Source organism: Zophobas morio, unplaced genomic scaffold, assembly GCF_036711695.1.
Source record: "Zophobas morio isolate AGI-343-1 ecotype UQ-CSIRO unplaced genomic scaffold, CSIRO_AGI_Zmor_V1 ptg000004l, whole genome shotgun sequence".
NCBI classification, from domain to species: domain Eukaryota; kingdom Metazoa; phylum Arthropoda; class Insecta; order Coleoptera; family Tenebrionidae; genus Zophobas; species Zophobas morio.
In genome coordinates this window covers 5482442-5501724 of record NW_026972109.1, presented here as the reverse complement: position 1 = coordinate 5501724, position 19283 = coordinate 5482442, and the positions used below count along the sequence as shown (strand labels likewise).

The 19283-nt window shown below is 37.6% G+C and overlaps 5 protein-coding genes across 5 annotated transcripts; all 5 read right to left on the bottom strand.

Moving 5' to 3' along the window:
* Positions 1-617: 617 nt before the first annotated feature.
* On the bottom strand, positions 618-4250 carry LOC135134261 (cytochrome P450 4C1-like). Its single transcript, XM_064062888.1, has 9 exons — positions 3940-4250; positions 3621-3894; positions 3226-3572; positions 2595-3179; positions 2294-2459; positions 2137-2246; positions 2003-2093; positions 1338-1870; positions 618-1294 (listed from the first exon to the last, which is right to left on the bottom strand). Exons 1-9 carry the CDS (start codon positions 4216-4218, stop codon positions 713-715), a joined length of 2967 nt encoding a protein of 988 aa, XP_063918958.1. The 5' UTR covers positions 4219-4250; the 3' UTR covers positions 618-712.
* Positions 4251-4255: 5 nt separating this feature from the next.
* Positions 4256-5985, bottom strand: LOC135138869 (cytochrome P450 4C1-like). Its single transcript, XM_064068900.1, has 4 exons — positions 5779-5985; positions 5343-5729; positions 4530-5294; positions 4256-4480 (listed from the first exon to the last, which is right to left on the bottom strand). The coding sequence occupies exons 1-4, from the start codon at positions 5933-5935 to the stop codon at positions 4320-4322; spliced, it is 1470 nt and encodes a 489-aa protein (XP_063924970.1). The 5' UTR covers positions 5936-5985; the 3' UTR covers positions 4256-4319.
* Positions 5986-6174: 189 nt separating this feature from the next.
* Positions 6175-8113, bottom strand: LOC135134385 (cytochrome P450 4C1-like). Its single transcript, XM_064063051.1, has 6 exons — positions 7904-8113; positions 7749-7858; positions 7612-7702; positions 7371-7556; positions 6883-7325; positions 6175-6835 (listed from the first exon to the last, which is right to left on the bottom strand). The coding sequence occupies exons 1-6, from the start codon at positions 8070-8072 to the stop codon at positions 6323-6325; spliced, it is 1512 nt and encodes a 503-aa protein (XP_063919121.1). The 5' UTR covers positions 8073-8113; the 3' UTR covers positions 6175-6322.
* A 778-nt stretch (positions 8114-8891) lies between these two features.
* Positions 8892-10555, bottom strand: LOC135134378 (cytochrome P450 4c3-like). Its single transcript, XM_064063039.1, has 4 exons — positions 10472-10555; positions 10036-10422; positions 9555-9988; positions 8892-9503 (listed from the first exon to the last, which is right to left on the bottom strand). The coding sequence occupies exons 1-4, from the start codon at positions 10494-10496 to the stop codon at positions 8991-8993; spliced, it is 1359 nt and encodes a 452-aa protein (XP_063919109.1). The 5' UTR covers positions 10497-10555; the 3' UTR covers positions 8892-8990.
* Positions 10556-16820: 6265 nt separating this feature from the next.
* LOC135138852 (cytochrome P450 4c3-like) lies at positions 16821-18696 on the bottom strand. The gene is made up of 4 exons (XM_064068879.1): positions 18451-18696; positions 18294-18403; positions 17969-18245; positions 16821-17913 (listed from the first exon to the last, which is right to left on the bottom strand). The coding sequence occupies exons 1-4, from the start codon at positions 18617-18619 to the stop codon at positions 16955-16957; spliced, it is 1515 nt and encodes a 504-aa protein (XP_063924949.1). The 5' UTR covers positions 18620-18696; the 3' UTR covers positions 16821-16954.
* Between the last annotated feature and the right edge of the window lie 587 nt (positions 18697-19283).

The window sequence follows — 19283 nt, the reverse complement described above, 5'->3', positions numbered from 1 at the left end:
TTTTCGGGTTTTTGATTTTTCTATTTTTCGACTCTTCACTTTTTTGATTTTTCGTTATTTGGTTTTTAAATTTTAGATTTTTGAATTTTACATTTTTTCGATTTTCAGTTTTTCGATATTTCGATTTTTCAATGTTTCAGTTTTACGATTTTTTAAGGTTTAGATTTTTCGATTAATTATTAGATTTCTCGAATTTTCGATTATTTTAATTTTTATTTTTTTTTTCTCACAGTTAACATTATACAGTGTATCGAAAACAACCACAACAATTGTCACTAAAAACATTTAAAAATTCATACAAAATAGAACACAGTGTTTCCAAAACATTTTCCCGAAAAAAATCCATTGGGTTAATACGATTTCAACAATATTCTTAGTTTAAGACCTTTTGCTTGTATAAAACACAAATAAAGAATGAATTCTTAGTTAAACAAAATATGTAAAATCATCTAAATATGTACCAAAAATATTCACTTAGTCGTTATAAAAACCGACCAAACAACTATTTCCCCCAGAAATTATAGTCCAAACGAACCAAATCGCTTGTGAACGCTTAGAGTCGACATTGGCCTGAGCGCGGTCTGGTCTGTAGATCAAACAAGTTCTCAGGCGACGAGTTGTAGTGAAACAAGTTTTATTAAAAATATTTAAACATTTAGATATACTTAAACCCCATTATCTAGTTAGACTACAAATTAAGACAGTTTTTGTATTAATTCCTTTTGATGAACTTCACCCTAATAGGGTTCTTGCTCCTGAGTACTAAATCTGCTTGAAAAACAATATCCTCTGGCCTATCAACAGCTTCCAAATTAAACTTTCTTAAAATCCCACACAGAAGTGCTTTCAGTTCCAACATTGCAAACCTTTGTCCTATACAATTTCTAGACCCTGCACTGAAAGGTATATAGGCAAAAGGGTGTCTTTTTTGGATATTTTCGGGCAAAAATCGATCCGGATCAAACTTCAAAGGGTCAGGGTACAAATCCGGGTTTCGATGTAAATCGTAAATAAAAATGTGTGCCATGGTCCCTTTCGGAATTGTATACCCTGTAGAAGTTTGTACATCCTCATTTATATCTCTACCTATCAAAACCACGCTCGGATAAATCCGCAGACACTCTTTAAGACATCTTTCTGTGTATGCAAGTTCTTGTAGGTCGCTATAACTTGGTGGTTGTGAGTTGTCTCCAATTACGTCAATAATTTCTTGGCGAACTTCATCTTGGACGTTTTTGTGATTGGCTAAAAGCATCAGAATGTGGCAAATAGCAACTGCAGTAGTATCGTGACCCTAAAACACCCCATTAGAGACGAAGTGACAATATTGCAACTACCTCAAACATAAAAGTGTCCACTTCTTCGCGTATCCCCTCATCGTCAATAGCGCCATCTGTCTCCTGCGCTTTCAGAAGAAGATCCAACATTGCTAACCTCTTCTGCGTTGTGTATGAACTCTTGAACAGTTTTTTTCTTTCGTGGATGATGTTCCTGGTGAATTCGTGAAGCGTGTTCACGATTTTGGTCGCTTGTTTACCCGATGGAATCAACTTAAACAGGTTCTCGTCGTACAACCAGGGTTTAGTTAATCTGTATAAAGCGATTTTGGTGAAATCTAGAATCGCCTTTTTGTAATTTCGGTTGATTTGTTGGGTTAAATCCAGGGATGTTCCCATGGAAGTTTCCGCCATCGACTGCACAGTGAACTGTGTGATGGGTGGTACCACATCGATGTAGTCTTCGTGAGCACGCGTTGCTAAATCTTTAACCAGTGACTCCGTTGCTTCGTTAAAAACGTCCACAAAACCCTTGAGAATGGCAAAGTGGAAAGCCGGGGTTAAAATTTTGCGACGACTTTTCCATTTATCGCCTGAAAAATTTTGGTTAAGCGAAGAAAAATGTTTCTGCCTCGGTGGGCATCGAACCACACGTCACCCGCTTGCCGGGCAGGTGTCCTGACCACTAGACTATCAACGTGCTATTGTGCCGCCACAATACTTACCATCGCTGGTTAGAAGTCCAGTTCCCAGCCACATGTGGAGGTTGTCGTAAATTTGGCTTTTCTTGATGTGTTTGGTGCTGGAGAGGATAATCTAAAGAAAGTATTTGCGAATGACATTCTATTGTAGTACCGACCTCAATATCATCCGGTTTTTGCAAAATCACAGTCGCTTTATGGAAAATCCAAAGTTTGAAAATTGGTGAATACTTGGCACACCTGTCACGATCATTTTGGAAGACTTTTTCTAAAAGAAAATGGTTTTAATTAAAAGAGAGCAACGTTGGTACTCACCTAGATCTCCGAAAAGGTAATCCAGAAATACCCCCACAATTGGATACCCAGGCCCGTCGAGCTTATTTATGTGTCTACCCACCCTAGAGAAGTTTTGGTACCACCAGATTACCCCGATTATCAAAATAAAAGGAACTACTGGTACCAGCACGACTAACATATTTAGTTAATTATTATATAACAAATGAGGTGCTTTTTATTTTTATTCAAGTACGACCGTCGCGTTATATAAATGACCGGTTTAATAAAATCTTGCGTCACAACAATTATTTCTCGATTTATTTGCAGTTATTTATTATTATACATTACTTCGTGATATAAACTTGACCCTGATGCCCTCTTTGGACCTAAGTACCAGATCTGTAACCATAGTCACATTTTCAACCTTATCCACTGCCTCGAGAACAAAAGTGCCCACAATTCCGCACAGTACCGCCTTCAGCTCCAACATCGCGTACTTCTGCCCTATACAATTCCTCGCACCTGCACTAAAAGGCAAATAGGCAAAAGGGTGCCTATTTTTCGTATTCTCGGGCAAAAATCGATCCGGGTCAAACCGTTCCGGTTCAGGATAAATCTCCGGGTTTCGATGTAAATCATAAATGTGAATATTGGCAGCGGCGGTTTTCGGTACCACGTAACCCGAGACGGTTGTAATATCTTCAGCGACCACTCTAGAAATGAAAGGAACGCTGGGGAACAACCGCAACGACTCTTTGATACACCGCTCCATTAAAGTCAGCTCTTTTAAGTCGCTGTACGTTGGAGACTTCGCTGGGTACCCCAGTACGTCCTTAATTTCTTGAAACACTTCTTCTTGGATTGACGGGTGGTTGGCAAGAAGGAGAAGGGTGTAGCAGATGGCGATAGCCGTAGTGTCGTGACCCTAAATTTGTATTTGTATTCAAATACGCAATCTATAGAAGTAGTACCTCGAACATGAAAGTGTCAACTTCTTCAGCTATCCCTTCGTCATCGATATTCGCCCCTTGTTTTTTCGCGCTCAAGAGAAGATCCAACATCGCCAGTCTTTTGGTTTTGGGACCGCAATTGGAGTTCCGTTTTCTCTCAGAAATAACATTTCTGGAAAAATCGTGCAGTACTTGTATCGATTTTCGGGTAAAGCGGCCAAAACGGGTAAAGTTGTAGAAAACGGTGTCGTTTACAAGCCACGGGCGCAACATGCGGTAGGTTAAAGCACGCCCGAAGGTGTGAATGGCGCTTTTGTAGTCGTCGCAGCTTTTGGGGGACGCGTCAAGTTTGACTCCCATCGAAGTATCTAGAATTACAATTTAGCAGATTCTTTAACATTGCGACCTCAAATGACCTGCTATTGATAACAGCGTGAATTGACTTATTGGTGATAGGATATCAACAGGACTCCCGTTACGGGTTTTCAATTCTTGCACAAGTTTTACTGTTTCTTCGTTAAAAATGGGGACGAACTCTTGTAGGATACTGAAGTGGAAAGCCGGAGTTAGAATTCGGCGGCGCGTTTGCCATTTTGCGCCGCCACTGGTGAGTAAACCGGTTCCCAGCCATGCGTGTAGATAGGTATAAATTATGCTTTTATCGGTATGTTTATTACTGGATAAAATTAACTAGAAAACAACAATGTGATTGATTTCATAAATATGTGTAATTACCTCGATGTCGTCAGGGTGGGTTAAGTTAACAGCGCCATATGTCAGAGTCCATTCACTATATATAGGGTAGTACTCTTTGTTAAATTTGCGGTCGATTTTGAAGATTTCTTCTTGAGATCCGAAAAACTGGAGCAGGTTGCCTATAATCGGGTACCCGGAGGGTCCAGGAACTTTCTTCAAGAGAGTGAAGAAACGGGAAAAGTTTTGGTACCACCATATGTACACGACACAAGCAATTACGGTAGCCGTAAATAAGACCAACACTGAGAGGGCGATCATGATTGAATGGAAAATGGACACTGATTAAAATTCAAGGTTAACTAACTCACTATATTGCGATAACTTGTTTACATAACAAATATAACAATGATTGTTAATTTTTAACGTCTGGGTACAAATTTAACTTTGATGCTTCCTTTAGGTCGCAACACCAAATCCGTGATGAAAACCATGTCTTTGGGGGTGTCTACAGGTTCCAGGATGAACTTCTTCAAAATCCCGCATATCGCGGTCTTCATTTCCAACATGGCAAACTTTTGACCTATCAAAAATCGTACTTTAGCACTTGTGGTTCATTTGTTAGTACCTACCTATGCAATTCCTCGATCCAGCACTAAACGGTATATAGGCGAAGGGATGTCTCTTCTGGATATTCTCCGGTAGGAACCGATCCGGATCAAACTTCTCCGGATCAGGAAAAACGTTTGGATTATGATGCATGTCATAAATTTGTAGATTGATCATACAATCGTTCGGAATGGTGTAGCCCGTTTTGGTTTTAACCTCGCTGCCTGACACTCTCGAAATGAAAGGAACGCTAGGGTACAACCGCAGACTCTCCTTAAGGCACCTTTCCAAGTACTTTAGCTCATGAAGGTTGCTATACGAGGGGGCGTCTTCACCGAGTACTTCTTCAATTTCGTTGTAAATCTCGTTTTGAACGTCCCTGTGGTTCGCCAGAAGCATTAAAGCAAAGCAAATCGCCATGGAAGTCGTGTCGTGGCCTTCGAACATGAAAGTATCCACTTCTTCGCGGATTCCCTCGTCGTCGATGTTGGCACCTTCCGCTCGGTACTTTAGGAGAAGATCGAGCATAGCGAGACGTTTCCTTTCAGAGTAGGACGCCGACGAGAAGTTGCTTTTTCTCTTGGCGATAACGTCGTTGGTGAATTGGTGGAGAGTCTTGACGACTTTTTTCTCTTCACGGGAGTTGGATGTTAAGGAGTAGACGGCGTCGCTGTAAATCCAAGGTCTAGGAGCTCTGTAGGTGAGTAGTCGTCCGATGTCATAGATGGATTTCTTGTAACCGTCTTTATCGTTCATGTAGCTGTTGAAGTTGATACCCATTGCGGTTTCTAGAGTTTATTATGGTTAAAACGAAACGATAGTGTGACGGTTCTTACCCCCGATTGACATCAGAGTGAACTGGGTAATCGGTACCACCACGTCAATGTAAGGTTTGTCACTATCCTTCTCCAACTCATCGACCAGTCTTTTCGTTTCTTCGGTGAAGATCGTCACGAATTCTTGGAGGATGTTAAAATGGAACGCTGGGGTGAGGATTTTTCGGCGACTTTGCCACTTGGAACCAGCGCTTGTCAACAAACCAGTACCCAACCAAGAGTGCAGGAATTCGTATATAATACTCTTAGTGTTTTGCTTCATGTCTGTAAGTACGACTTCCATGTCTTCCGGATTGAGAATATTTGCAGAACCCACACCAAGCACATCTAGATGATACAAAGGGTAGTACTGGAGGCCGCGTTTACGGTCGTGTACGAACATTTGCTCTAAATCAGAAAACACTCAAATTTGTGTTAAAAAAAATAAGCGACGTACCTGGTGTCCTCATAACCTCGAAAAGGTTCCCAATAATAGGGTACGCTGGAGGTTTCGGCAGCTGACTCAAACATTCCCAGAATCTTCCCCTTTTTCGGAAGAAAGTGGCGTAGATGATTAGGAAAACCACGAAGATTAAAACCGGCGTTAGAACCATGTTTTGCTTGATTGCAGTTAGGTTATGGAGGTGGATGTGCACGATCTCCTGTTATATTGTGCAGTTGTTTTATCTATATTGATAATGTAATCGTACTATAATACAAATAAGCGTGACTGGGTGTATTTCCAATTACTTTTGGGAGAAAAAGTGACGGACTTTGGAATAGTCACCTGAGGGGAAAAAAGGCACCTGAGGGGAAAAACGAAAGTCATATTTTCTGGCTTTAAATTATTATGTATTAGTTTCGTATAAAAATATCTAAAGTAAATTGCGTAAGTATTAGAACAGATACTGATAACAAATTGTGTCAGTAATAACAATTATTGTACAATTTCCAGTCTTGTTAAATTACAGGATGAAGAGTGAAAAATGTAGCAAAGTCACTTAGGCTCTTGGTACGAATCGTACTTTAATACCCTCTTTCGTTCTAAGAACGATATCCGCAACCAGAACAATAGTAGAGGCAGAGTCGATCGGTTCTAACACAAAATTGGCCAAAATTCCACAAATGGCAGTTTTCAGTTCCAACATGGCGAATTTTTTCCCGATACAATTCCTAGCTCCGGCACTAAAAGGCAAATACGCAAAAGGGTGTCTTGTTTGGGAGTTTTCAGGAAGGAACCGATCGGGATCAAATTTTTCTGGATCGGGATAAATTTCAGGGTTGTGGTGTAAATCATAGATGTGCAAATTAACCATTGAGCCTTTAGATATAGTGTGTCCACACCGCGTTACCATGTCCTCTCCCAACTTTCGCGAGATGAAGTGCACGCTGGGGTACATCCTCAGTACTTCCTTTATAGCACGTTCTAAGTACCTCATTTCTTGTAAATCGTTGCAGGTTGGTTTTTTCTTCAAGTCGCCTAGCACTTCACCCATTTCTTCGACAATGCGGTCCTAACAGATTTACGTAGAATTGTAGTACTAAGTATTAGGGTACTTACTTGAACGTCCTTGTGACACGCGATTTGCATTAGAGCGAAGCTCAGAGCTACCGAAGTGGTGTCGTGCCCTTCGAACATGAAAGTATCGACTTCTTCACGAATTCCTACGTCGTCAATAGTTCCTTCTTTGTGTTTAGCGGTTAGAAGCAAGTCTAACATCGCTAGACGCTTTTTCCCGGTGTATACGTCGTCATTTTCGGTTGGTGGTACCACCTCTTTGAAATTTTTTTCACGTTCGGCTATCACGCTATCGGTGAAACTGTGCAGATGCTTTATGACTTTTCTCTCGATGTAGTACCGGGAGGTGAATAAATACAAAAATTTGTATATTAACCATGTTCGTAGTAAACGGTAGAGCAAAAGTTCACCCATTTCGAAAATCGATTTTTTGTAACTGATTTCTTTGTGGCTAGTAAATTGTAGTTTAGTACCCATCGCGGTCTCTAAAACGTAATTTCAGTTGGGGTAAGCCCGTGAAATAATAGTACCTGCTATTGTTTTTAGAGTGAACTGAGTGACATGAGGGGTTACGTTTATGTACGGCTTGTCACACTCTTGTCGGAAAACTTTGACCAGTTTTTCCGTTTCTTCGTTGAAAATGGCCGTGAACTGCTGCAGGATGCTGAAGTGGAAAGCCGGGGTTAAAATTTTCCGTCGGATCTGCCACTTTAAACCTAGATTTAAGGTTATCGTTAGTTTGTTGTGTATGATTCACGGAAAATTGATTACCAGTGCTAGTTAATAACCCCGTTCCTAGCCAGTCGTGGAGCATGTTATAGATAAAACTCTTTTCCATGTGGATTGGAGTGGATAAAACCGTCTAAAACTAAATTAAAAAAATCTACCTTATTAACGGGAAGTCTTACCTCGAAGTCGTCTGGACTCACGATATTAGCGGCACCCAAATGGGCACATGTTGTTTTATAAACGGGATAGTAGAGTTTGCTCCATTCGCGTAGTGTTTTGAACACATTGTCTACAAATCAAGTTTAATTTTTTGGTGGCGAAAAAGTACTTTTACCTGGGGTTGTGTACAAATAAAGCAAGTTTCCTGTGAGGATGTCATTAGCGGGAGGTCCTGGGAGGTTGTGTATGTACAGGAGGCTGTAAAAGTGCTCCCGTATGTTTTTGAAGCTCAAAGCCACCAAGAAAATGACAAAGGCTATGAGAATTGCTGTTGAGACGAGCATGGTTGACGAACTGAACAAAGACTTCTTGTGAGATCCAATTTATTATCTTGCGGTCGGTTGTTTATTTTTATTTTTGTTATATTTGGGAGTTCACGTAGCAGCATGCGTAGTGCGTAGTTTATTGTTTTATGATTACATAATTTAAAAATATTTGAGTAACGCTTTATTGAGCAATTTCCAATTTATTATAATTTTTTTCTATTTATCGTCTTTTAATGCGTACAGCTAGTGATAAAATTGCGTTTTTCTAAAATTTCTATAAACCTAGACAAGTCGTTTCTAAAATATCTGATAAATCACTTGAGTTTTTGAAAATTGTTTTTCTTTTGAAGTGACACCAAAGATTATTCAAATGTTCTTGTTGTAATGTTTCCTTTAGGAGTAAAACATCGTTGTTAATTTTGGTTTTAACATGCAGACCACGTTAAAACCGCCATGTTTGCGTTTTTAAATTCAGTCATTGTCAAAATTTTCAAAGCTGAGGAAAAATTAAATAAAAAACAACAAGCGGAAGTAAAAGCTCACAACTTTTCAAAGTTAAGATGTTCATTTTAAATACTAATGAGTCAAATTTATTTTAAATTACTGAGAAATACGGTCAAAGCGATTATAGTGACAGCCGCCAGCGAAAATCTATGTATAAAAAAGAAGCGTTTGTTGGTTGAGTCATGCCGACAGGAACAGATAAGATAACTCTGAAAATTATTACAATTAAAAAAAGTTCACGACCTTTCAGACTCACGACACATGGAATTGACATAAACGTGAAAAATACATTTGCACGCAATCAGAACTAGATAAGATATTTTTATCCTTTTATATTTGTTTATTATGGAGAGTGTAAACACTACATGACATTCGTTTATTAATCAGAGGTGACAACAATCACCCTGATAACACCAGTGATTGATTTGTTGATTAGGTCCTAGGAACAAGCCTAATCTTGATTCCTTCTTTCGTCCTAAGGACTATATCAACCACCACTACTATAGTTTCTGGAGTGTCCACAGCCTCTAGAACAAAGTTCCCCAAAATGGCGCACAATGCAGACTTTAGTTCCAACATGGCGAACCTTTGGCCAATACAGTTCCTAGGGCCTGCACTAAAAGGCAGAAACGCAAAAGGATGTCTGTTTTGACTATTATCTGGAAGGAAACGATCAGGATCGAATTTCTCAGGATCAGGATAAATATCCGGGTTATGATGAACATCGTAGATATGTATAACAGCAATAGTGTCTTTAGGTAGCAAATATCCACTACGCGTCCTCACATCCTGTCCTAAAGTCCTAGTGATAAAATGGACACTAGGGTACAACCTGAGACTTTCTTTAATACACCGTTCCATATACTTCAAACTTTGTAAATCGGAATACGTCGGTCTTGTTTTCAAATCACCAAAAACGTCACACATTTCTTGGACGATTTGCTCCTAAAAAGTACCACTTGGACACTTGTCTTCCAAAGATATAAACAATGGTACCTGGATGTCTTGATGGCACGCTATCAGCATCAAAAGGAAACCTAGAGCGACAGCAGTAGTGTCGTGACCCTCAAACATAAAAGTGTCCACTTCCTCCTGGACTCCTTCATCATCGATCAACCTTTCCATTTTGGCCGAAAGCAACAAATCCAACATCGCTAGACGCTTCTTACCTTTGTACACATCGTCTTTCGGTACCTCAATATCGCTGAAACTCTTTTCCCGATCGCGTATCACATCTCGCGAAAATTTGTGCAACGTGTTGGTGACTTTGCGTTCTTGGAAGTACCACGGGCTGAAGTAGTTTAAAATTGGGTAAATGAACCACGGGTGCTTGATTCTGTAGATAAGAATTTGCCCGATGTCGTACACGGCTTGCTTGTAATTTTTCTCTTCTTGGGTTTGAAATTGCAATTTAGTACCCATTGCGGTTTCTGGAAGACGTGCAAAAATAACAAAATCGGTACTACTTGAAACGTACCAACGATCGTTTTTAGGGTGAACTGCGTGATGTGCGGGGTCACGTTAACGTACGACTTGGCACACTCGTGTTTTAACACCTCGACTAACTTTTCGCCTTCTTCGTTGAAAATTTGGACGAATTGTTGTAAGATACTGAAATGGAAAGCCGGGGTGAGGATTTTGCGGCGGGCTTGCCACTTGGGGCCTTCGCTGGTGAGAAGACCGTCTTTCAACCACCATCGGATCAAGTCGTAAACTTGTCCCTTTCGGTTGTGGATTGGGTTGCACATGATTAGTTCGCAGTCTTCCGGACTGAGAATGTTAGCTGAGATTTTATGGAAAGCGTACAGTTTGTAAATTGGGTAGAAATGTCTGAAGGCTTCTCTAAGTCGGTGGAACATGATTTCTGAAAGCGTATTAAACTAACTAAAAGCTAAAATAGTGGTTTAGATTACCTGGAGTAGCTTGAAGGTAGTTCATGTTTCCGATTATGAAATTCGCTGAAGGGGGACCTGGAAGTTTTTTTAATATGTAGTAGTTGAAAGCGGCTACTTTTAGCCATTTTAGGGCATAGAAAACGGCTGCGAAAGCAATAAAACACGGTAGAATTGTGGCAAAAAACATTTTTTTAATTGGGGATAGAAGCTTGGATTTCTTTCACTATTTGAATCCGGGTTTCTACAGAAACCATTTTTATATTGGAAATTAGGTGATTATGGGCTTATCTTGTTCTTTGTTTGGGGGAGATGGGTTAGGTAATATCGCGTTAAATGAAAGCGGAACTTGTTTGCAGTGGGATCCAAGTTTGTAATTAATATATTCATTAGCAGATTTTTATCGCAGATATGTCAGATAAGTTATAGAGAGGAGAGAGAAGTTTGGATTATGGCTGATTTTTTGTAATAAGATTGGGGTAATAAAGCAAAACTAGTCTAGTCATTAAAAAAAATGGCATTACGTATTTTCTTGAATGTTGAGATGCTGAGGTTGTCGAAAATAAAACATAACACTTGGAAATCAAGCAAGTCATTTACAGATTAACCACATCTATGAAAATCAACTTCAACAAAGATATTTTATTGTGATAAGAATAGAGTTTCCCCACCCGCCCACCCATTTTTAATGCGTTGTCTGTAGTAATAAAAAACTCCTTTTCGTTAAATTTTCCCAAATAAAAGCTTTTTATTAAGAAACAAAATATCGTAATATAATCAATGATTTCTTGCATATTTGTTTTTTGAACTCGTTGGACATTACAATTTTTTTTTGGTAAAAAGAAAAACTAGAGTTCTCATTAAAACAATATTTTTTCCTGAAATCTTAAATCCTGAAGTTGTCGAAAATAAAAAATAATACTTCTGAAGCTTCTTAGAAACATCAGTGTGAAAAGAACTGCCACAGATACGTTTAATTTTTAATTTAATTTTTCAAAAATTCATCAAAAGTTTAGAAATCTTGACAACTGCGTGTTGTTACCGATCGCAAATTCCATGTTAAACACTGTTGATTCTAAAAATGAAGAACCTGGTTTGAAATTTAACACTCGTTGTATGAAAAATCTTCAAAACTTTCAGTAGATCAAGCAAGTCATTTCCAGATCAGACACATCTATAAAAATCAACTGCCACAAGATATTTCATTGCAATAAAAATACAACTTCCCCACCCACCCACCCATTTTTAATGGGTTGTCTATGGTAATAAAAAACTCCTTTTCGTTAAATTTTCCTAAGTAAAAGCCTTTTATTAAAAAAGGAAATATAGTAATATAATCATTGATTTCCTGCAGGGGCGGATACAGGATTTCGTTCGGGGGGAGGGGGGGGGGGCAATTTTTGTGCAATTTTACCTATCTACCAGAAATTCGTTCTAACCAAAATTTATAAAATTTTGGATAGTATACTCTTTTTCACATAACATTTTTTTAAACAAAAATTAAAGAATTCTTAAGCAACAATGGATAATAGATACATTCTAAAAAAATATTACTCCGTGACCATAAACACGCTGTCTTTTGGAATAAACACCCCGGGATCTATACCCTGAAATTTTTCAGAATTTTTAGATGCATTTTTCAAAAATGAAATTTTCCATAATGTATTCGTATTACCTCCATTATGCAAATTTCGACACATTCTCGACGATTTTCGAAATTTAACTAAATATATTTTCTAGTAGATTTTGGACCTCAGAAGTCACTTCTGGCTTCATTTCTTCGATAACTTAAACCATTTTTCCAGAATCGTTGAAATATCGCGATTTTTAAAAATTTCGAAAAATTCGAATTTCACAGCGAATTTTCCGAAAATATTGCTCCGTTACCATAAACATGGTATATTTTTGGAATCAGCACGTCGGAATATATATCTCTGAATTTTTTCAGAATTTTTAGGAAATTTTTTCGAAAATGAAATTTTTCTCATGTAAATTTCGACCCATTTTCGACGATTTTCGACATTTAACCAAATACTTTCTCTTGTAGATTTCAGGTCTCCGATAACTTTATCCGTTTTTCCAGAATTAGTTAATTAATTCAGTGCTTTAAAATATCGCAATTTTTAAAAATTTCAAAATATTCCATACAACATATGCAGAAAGATCTTGCGTCATTTTTGAAAGTAGATGCATGTTTTCAAGTTCAGATCGGATTGCAGAGTTTTTGTTTGGATTAAAGAGGCATCCACTTCAAATAGCCTCTGTTCGGATTACTGGATGTTAAGACAATCGTAAGTTCGGATTATAGAGGTTGTACTGTATGTACAAAATGAAATTTGATTTCAAAATTTTGAAACTGGTCAAAATAAAGGACGTCGGTCGTGTGTCAGGGGGGGGCAATTGCACCCATTGCCCCCCCCCCCTGGATCCGCGCCTGATTTCCTGAATACTTGTGTTTTGAGCTCGTTGGACATTGTTTTTTTTTTTTGATAATAAGAAAAACTAGTCTCTCATTAAAAAAAAATGGCATCACATATTTTCTTGAATGCTGAGATACTGAGGCTGGGTGGACGAGGCTAGTACTCGCCGTCTCTTTCCTTGGAGGACACTCATTGGCCAAAATCACTCTTATCATAGCAGCTACTAGCCCCGCCCACCCACCCTCTCTTCTCTTACAGGGTATGTCATTTGCCAAAATATCACTCTTATCTTAGAATGTACTAGCCCCGCCCACCCGCCTTCTCTTCTCTTAGTAGAAGATAAAACTGATTTTGGTAAATGACATGCCCTGTAAAAGAAGAGAGGATGGGTGGGTGGGGCTAGTACTTTCTGTCTCTTTTCTTGGAGGACAACTCATTGGCCAAAATCACTCTTATCGTAGCAGGTTTTAGCCCCACCCACCCACCCTCTCTTTTCTTAGAGGGTATGTCATTTGCCAAAACCACTCTTATCTTAAAATGTACTAGCCCCGCCCACCCGCCCTCTCTTCTCTTAGTAGAAGAAGTAGAATAGAGAGGGTGCAGATGACATACCCTGTAAGAGGAGAGAGGGTGGGTGGGCGGAGCTAGTACCTGCTAAGATAAAAGTGATTTTGGCAGATGACATACCGTGTAAGAGGAGAGAGGGTGGGTGGGCGGGGCTAGTACCTGCTAAGATTAGAGTGATTTTGACAAATGACATACCCTGTAAGAGAAGAGAGGGCGGGTGGGCGGGGCTAGTATTTGCTAAGATAAGGGTGACTATGGCAAATGCCAGACCCTGTAAGAGGAGAGAGGGTGGGTGGGTGGGGCTAGTACTTGCCGTTTCTTTCCTTGGAGGACACCGCATTGGCCAAAATCACTCTTATCGTAGCAAGTTCTAGCCCCGCCCACCCACCCTCTCTTTTCTTAGAGGGTATGTCATTTGCCAAAATCACTCTTATCTTAGAATGTAGAATAGAGAGGGTGCAGATGACATACCTTGTAAGAGGAGAGAGGGTGGGTGGGCGGGGCTAGTACCTGCTAAGATAAGAGTGATTTTGGCAGATGATATACCGTGTAAGAGGAGAGAGGGTGGGTGGGCGGGGCTAGTACCTGCTAAGATTAGAGTGATTTTGGCAAATGAGATATCCTCTAAGAAAAGAGAGTAAGTTACGATTTCAGACAAGAAAAAAGAACTAGCATTATTTTAAAACGTTTTTTTTTGTGTTTTTTTTTGGTTATAAACATTTTATTTTTTTTAAATTTGTAATTAAATAAGTACATAAAATATACTTTTTTACGTAAATTAGCCCTTACTTATTTTTGTTTAACACAGTCAACATGCTATCATAACGTGAAAATTTTGAATACAGATTAGAAAAATTAATTTTGTTTGTACGGTTTTAGTTTATATTTTATGCTACAGTTGCCAGCATGGAATTCAGTAAAGAAATTTATAAAAAAATAATCTAACAAAAATTAACATCAGTCAGATGAAACATCTGAAAAAGGTAATTAAAAAAGATGTTAAACCAGAAAAACACGTCCCATGTTTTAAAACAAAAAAAATTGTTTTAAACAATTAAACGAACTGTTTTTTGTTAGCTAACATATCCATGTACAGGGTGTTAATGAATAGTTTATGTCTAGAGAACCGTGAACATGGCTGGCCAAAAAAAATTCAGTTTTCGAAAAAGAAGGTTTTTTGGCGGCAAAAATTGAGTATTGCCATTCTCACAATCTCTGCCAGACAGAGAATAGGCTATCGTCAAAATTTGCAATTGGAGATCAAGAAACTTGCTTCCAGATCAGATACTTCTATAAAAATCAACTTTCACAAAGATATTTCAATGTAATAAAAATAGAAGTTCCCCACCCACCCACCTATTTTTAATGAGTTGTCTATAGTAATAAAAAAACTCCTTTTCATTAAATTTTCCTAGACAAAAAGCCTTTATTAAAAAAAAAAATAGTAATACAATAACAACTGATTTCTTGCATATTCCAATTTTTGAGTTGGTTAGACATTTAAATATATTTTTGTTTATAGAAAAACTAGTCTTCTCATAAAAAAACGGCATTACTTACATATTTTTTTGAATATTGGGATCCTGAGATTCTCGAAAATAAAAAATAACACTTCTGAAATTTCCAAGTAACATCAGTGTGAAAAGAAGTGACGACTATTTTTTAAATTAATTTTTCAAAAATTCGTAAAAATTTTAGAAATCTTGACAATTGTGTGTTGTTAGTGTTATTACCGACCGCAAATTCTATGTTAAACACTGTTGATTTTAAAAAATGGAGGACCAGATTTGAAATTTCATGACAATTACATATTTCCTTGAATGCTGAGATCTTGAGGTTGTCGAAAATAAAAATAACACTTCTGAAGTTTTTCAGCAACATCATGTGAAAATATGTGCCACAAATACGACTAATTTTTAATTTAATTTTCCAAAGATTCGTCAAAATTTTAGAAATCTTGAAAAGTATTTGTTGTTACGGACCGCAAATGTCATGACATATTTAGGTAAATATTGCTGACACTAAAATATGAAAGAGCTGGTTTGAAATTTCATATTCGTCATATCAAAAATCGTCAAAATTTCCAATTGGAGCTCAAGAAAGTTATTTCCAGATCAGACGCATCTATAAAAATCAATTTCCACAAAGATATTTCATCGTAATAAAAATAGAAGTTCCCCAACCACCCACCCACCCATTTTTTAGTGAGTTGTCTGTGGTAATAAAAACCTTCGTTCCATTAAATTTTCCTTTATTTAAAAAAAAAATAGTAATACAATCATTGGTTTCTTGAATATTCGAATTTTTGAGTTCGTTAGACATTTAAATATTTTTTTGATAAGAAAAACTAGTCTTCTCATTAAAAAAATGGCATTAAAAATTTTTTTGAATGTTACGGTCCTGAGTTTGTCAAAAATAAAAAATAACACTTCTGAAGTTTGTAAACAACATCAGCGTAAAAAAATGTCCACAGATACCTCTAATTTTTAATTTAATTTTTCAAAAATTCGTCAACATTTTAGAAATCTTGACAATTGTGTGTTGTTACCGATCGCAAATTCTATGTTAAACATTGTTGGTTCTAAAAAATGGTTTGAAATTTCATACTCGTTATATAAAAATCGTCAAAATTCAAGATCAAGTCATTTCCAGATCAAACACATCTGTAAAAATCAACTTCCACAAAAATATTTCATTGTAATAAAAATAGAAGTTCCCCACCCACCCACCCATTTTTTAATGTGTTGTCTAAGTATAGTGATAAAAAATCCCTTTTCATTAAATTTTCCTAAACAAAAGTCCCTTATTTAAAAAAAAATAGTAATGCCATCATTGATTTCTTGTATATTCGAATTTTTGAGTTCGTTAGATATTTAAATATTTTTTTGACAAATATAAAAACTAGTCTTATTAAAAAAAATGGCATCTTGATTTTGTCGAAAATAAAAAAATATCGCTTCTGAAGTTTCTAAACAACGTCAGTGTGGAAAGAGGTGCCACATTTGCGACTAATTTCTAATTTAATTTTCCAAAAAGTCGTCAAAATTTTAGAAATCTTAAAAACCTGGTTTGATCTTATTTTTATTATTTCAAAAATCGTCCAAATTTTCAGTTGGAGGTCAAGTACTAAAAAAGTGGGGGTGTCCTATTTATAACGTCATTTTTGTACTTGCAATTTTTCAAGTGCTTTGTTAGCGTAAATACTAAAAATGATAATCATTAAGTACGTCACTTGTATTGATCGAGGGTCTAGTAAATCTTTCATTCTATTATAAACAATCAGATAAGATTTTGTGTTTTTCCGTAAGTTGTGAATTTGAAAAACACGATAACCTGCGATTACACAATTACTGCATTCGTCTATAGGTGCTAGAAATTAAATATTTATCACTTTCAAAATGTTTATATTTGTCCAGTTTTTTTATAAAGCTACACCGACATTATCACCATTTGCAAATTACACTGTCATTACCATTAATTTGTTTAATCAACATTGTTGCTAAAAATGATTGTCTGACTAATTACTGCGAGGAATCAGCTTGATTTTGATAGGCTCTTTCGTTCTGAGAATAATATCAGCAATCAAAGTAATAGTTTCCGGAGTGTCTACTGGTTCTAGTACGAAATTCGCCAAAATGGCACAAACGGCAGCTTTTAGTTCCAATATAGCAAACTTCTGTCCTATGCAATTCCTAGCTCCGGCGCTAAACGGCAAATAGGCATAAGGATGTCTGTTCTGACTATTCTCGGGGAGGAATCTATCCGGATCAAACTTCTCCGGGTCAGGATAAATATCCGGATTATGATGGATGTCGTAAATGTGCATAATAACAATCGTATCTTTCGGCAATAAATATCCACTAAACGTCTTCATATCTTCTCCCAAAGCCCTCGCAATGAAGAAGACACTCGGATACAACCTCAAACTCTCCTTCAAACACCGCTCCAGATATCTCATGCTCTGCAAATCGTTCTGGCTCGGTTTCTTGTGCAAATCCCCCAACACCTCAGCCATTTCTTGGAGAATCAAATTCTGCGATTCTTTATGACAAGCCAGCAGCATTAGGGCGAAACTGAGGGCTGCAGCGGTCGTATCGTGCCCTTCAAACATAAAAGTGTCAACTTCTTCCTGTATTCCTTCGTTGTCGATGATTCCGTCTTTGTGTTTAGCCGACAGGAGCAAATCCAGCATCGCCATGCGCCTTTTCCCTAAGTATACATCATGCTGTTCCTGCGGCAGCGCGTCGTGGTCGAAGTTTTCCTCTCGCTCCTTGATTACTTGTTTGGTGAAGTCGTGCAAGATGTTGGTGAGTTTGCGTTCTTGGAGGTACCAAGGGCTGAAAAAGTTGAAGAATTTTAGGACGAACCAAGGGTGGACGAGGCGGTAGAGGAGGATTTTGCCGACGTCGTAGACGGCTTGCTTGTAGTCGTTGTCCTCCTGGGTTTTGAAGTTCAGTTTGCTACCCATGGCGGTTTCTGAAATTAGTTATTACATAGATTTTTTCTTTATCGGGTCGTAATTTCTACTTACCAGCGATTGTTTTCAGCGTGAACTGTGTGACATGAGGTGTCACGTTCACGTATGACTTCTTACATTCTTTCTTAAAAATGTTCACCAGTTCCTGAGATTCTTCGTTGAAGATCTGCACAAAGTCCTGCAAAATGTTAAAATGAAAAGCAGGTGTCAAAATTTTTCTCCTGGTTTGCCACTTAAGACCGTTGGAAGTCAAAAGTCCGTCGTTCAGCCAGTTGTGTAAAAGATCGTAAAGTTGGGCCTTGGTGTTGTGCGCCGGATTGGACATGATCAACTACAACCCTTTGTTTAAAATTCAACCCCTATGAGTTTTAGTTTTTACCTCGCAGTCTTCCGGGCTCAGAATATTCGCTCCAATTTTATGACAAGCGTAGAGTTTGTAAATCGGGTAGAAATTTTTCATGGCTTCTCTCAGCCTGACAAATAAGTTTTCTACAAGGAGCATAATGAGGGTTTTATTACACTCGGGGTTGTTTTACCTGGGGAGGTCTGCAAGTATGACATGTTTCCAATGAAGATTCCGTCCGGAGGAGGACCGGGTAGTTTTGACATGTAGACATAGTTGTAGGCAAGGGTTTTAATTCGTTTGAGGAGATAAAATCCCCCAATTAGAAGAACACTGATGAAAAAAGTGGCCGCTAGAAGCATTGTCGATCACTATAACAACAATTTGCCAATAACGTCTTTTATGGTGATGTGCTGACTCCCACCACTAATCACTTCAAAATGATATGTTTTCTAAAATAATCATACATGTTTTTGCTTTAGTTTTCTATTTATATACGGCAAAATTCAGGGACTTTTCGAGGGTTTTAAAGATAAATTTGCTGTTTCCACATAGTGTAAAAATGTATTAAAAGTTTATCAAGTACTTTAAAAATCTTAAACGTTCTTAATTTTTTATCATATAGTTATTTCTGGCTTCGCAAATTTGGAATCTGCACGTGCGATATACTCATTTGCGTATTAATAAATTATGATTCAAAAGGAAAATAACCACTGATAATACTCTTAGTCAGTTAGTCCAACGACCTTGGAAGTAATAATACAAATCTTTATCACCTTTTTTTTTCACAAGAACAAAGTGTGTTTCATAAACTGAAAGATAACAAGGTTCAAATTTCTTCGCAGTTCTTGTCCATCAAAACAAAAGCTTGATGAAATAATATTTTTACTATTACATTATCACTTAGTAAGTTGTTTAAATTCTTCGTTATATATTTCCTAGTAAAAGTGGGTTGAGTTTAACAACTATACTAAAAAAAAATATTTTCCTGTTTTATATATCTGTTGCGAATAGTTTGTTCAATTT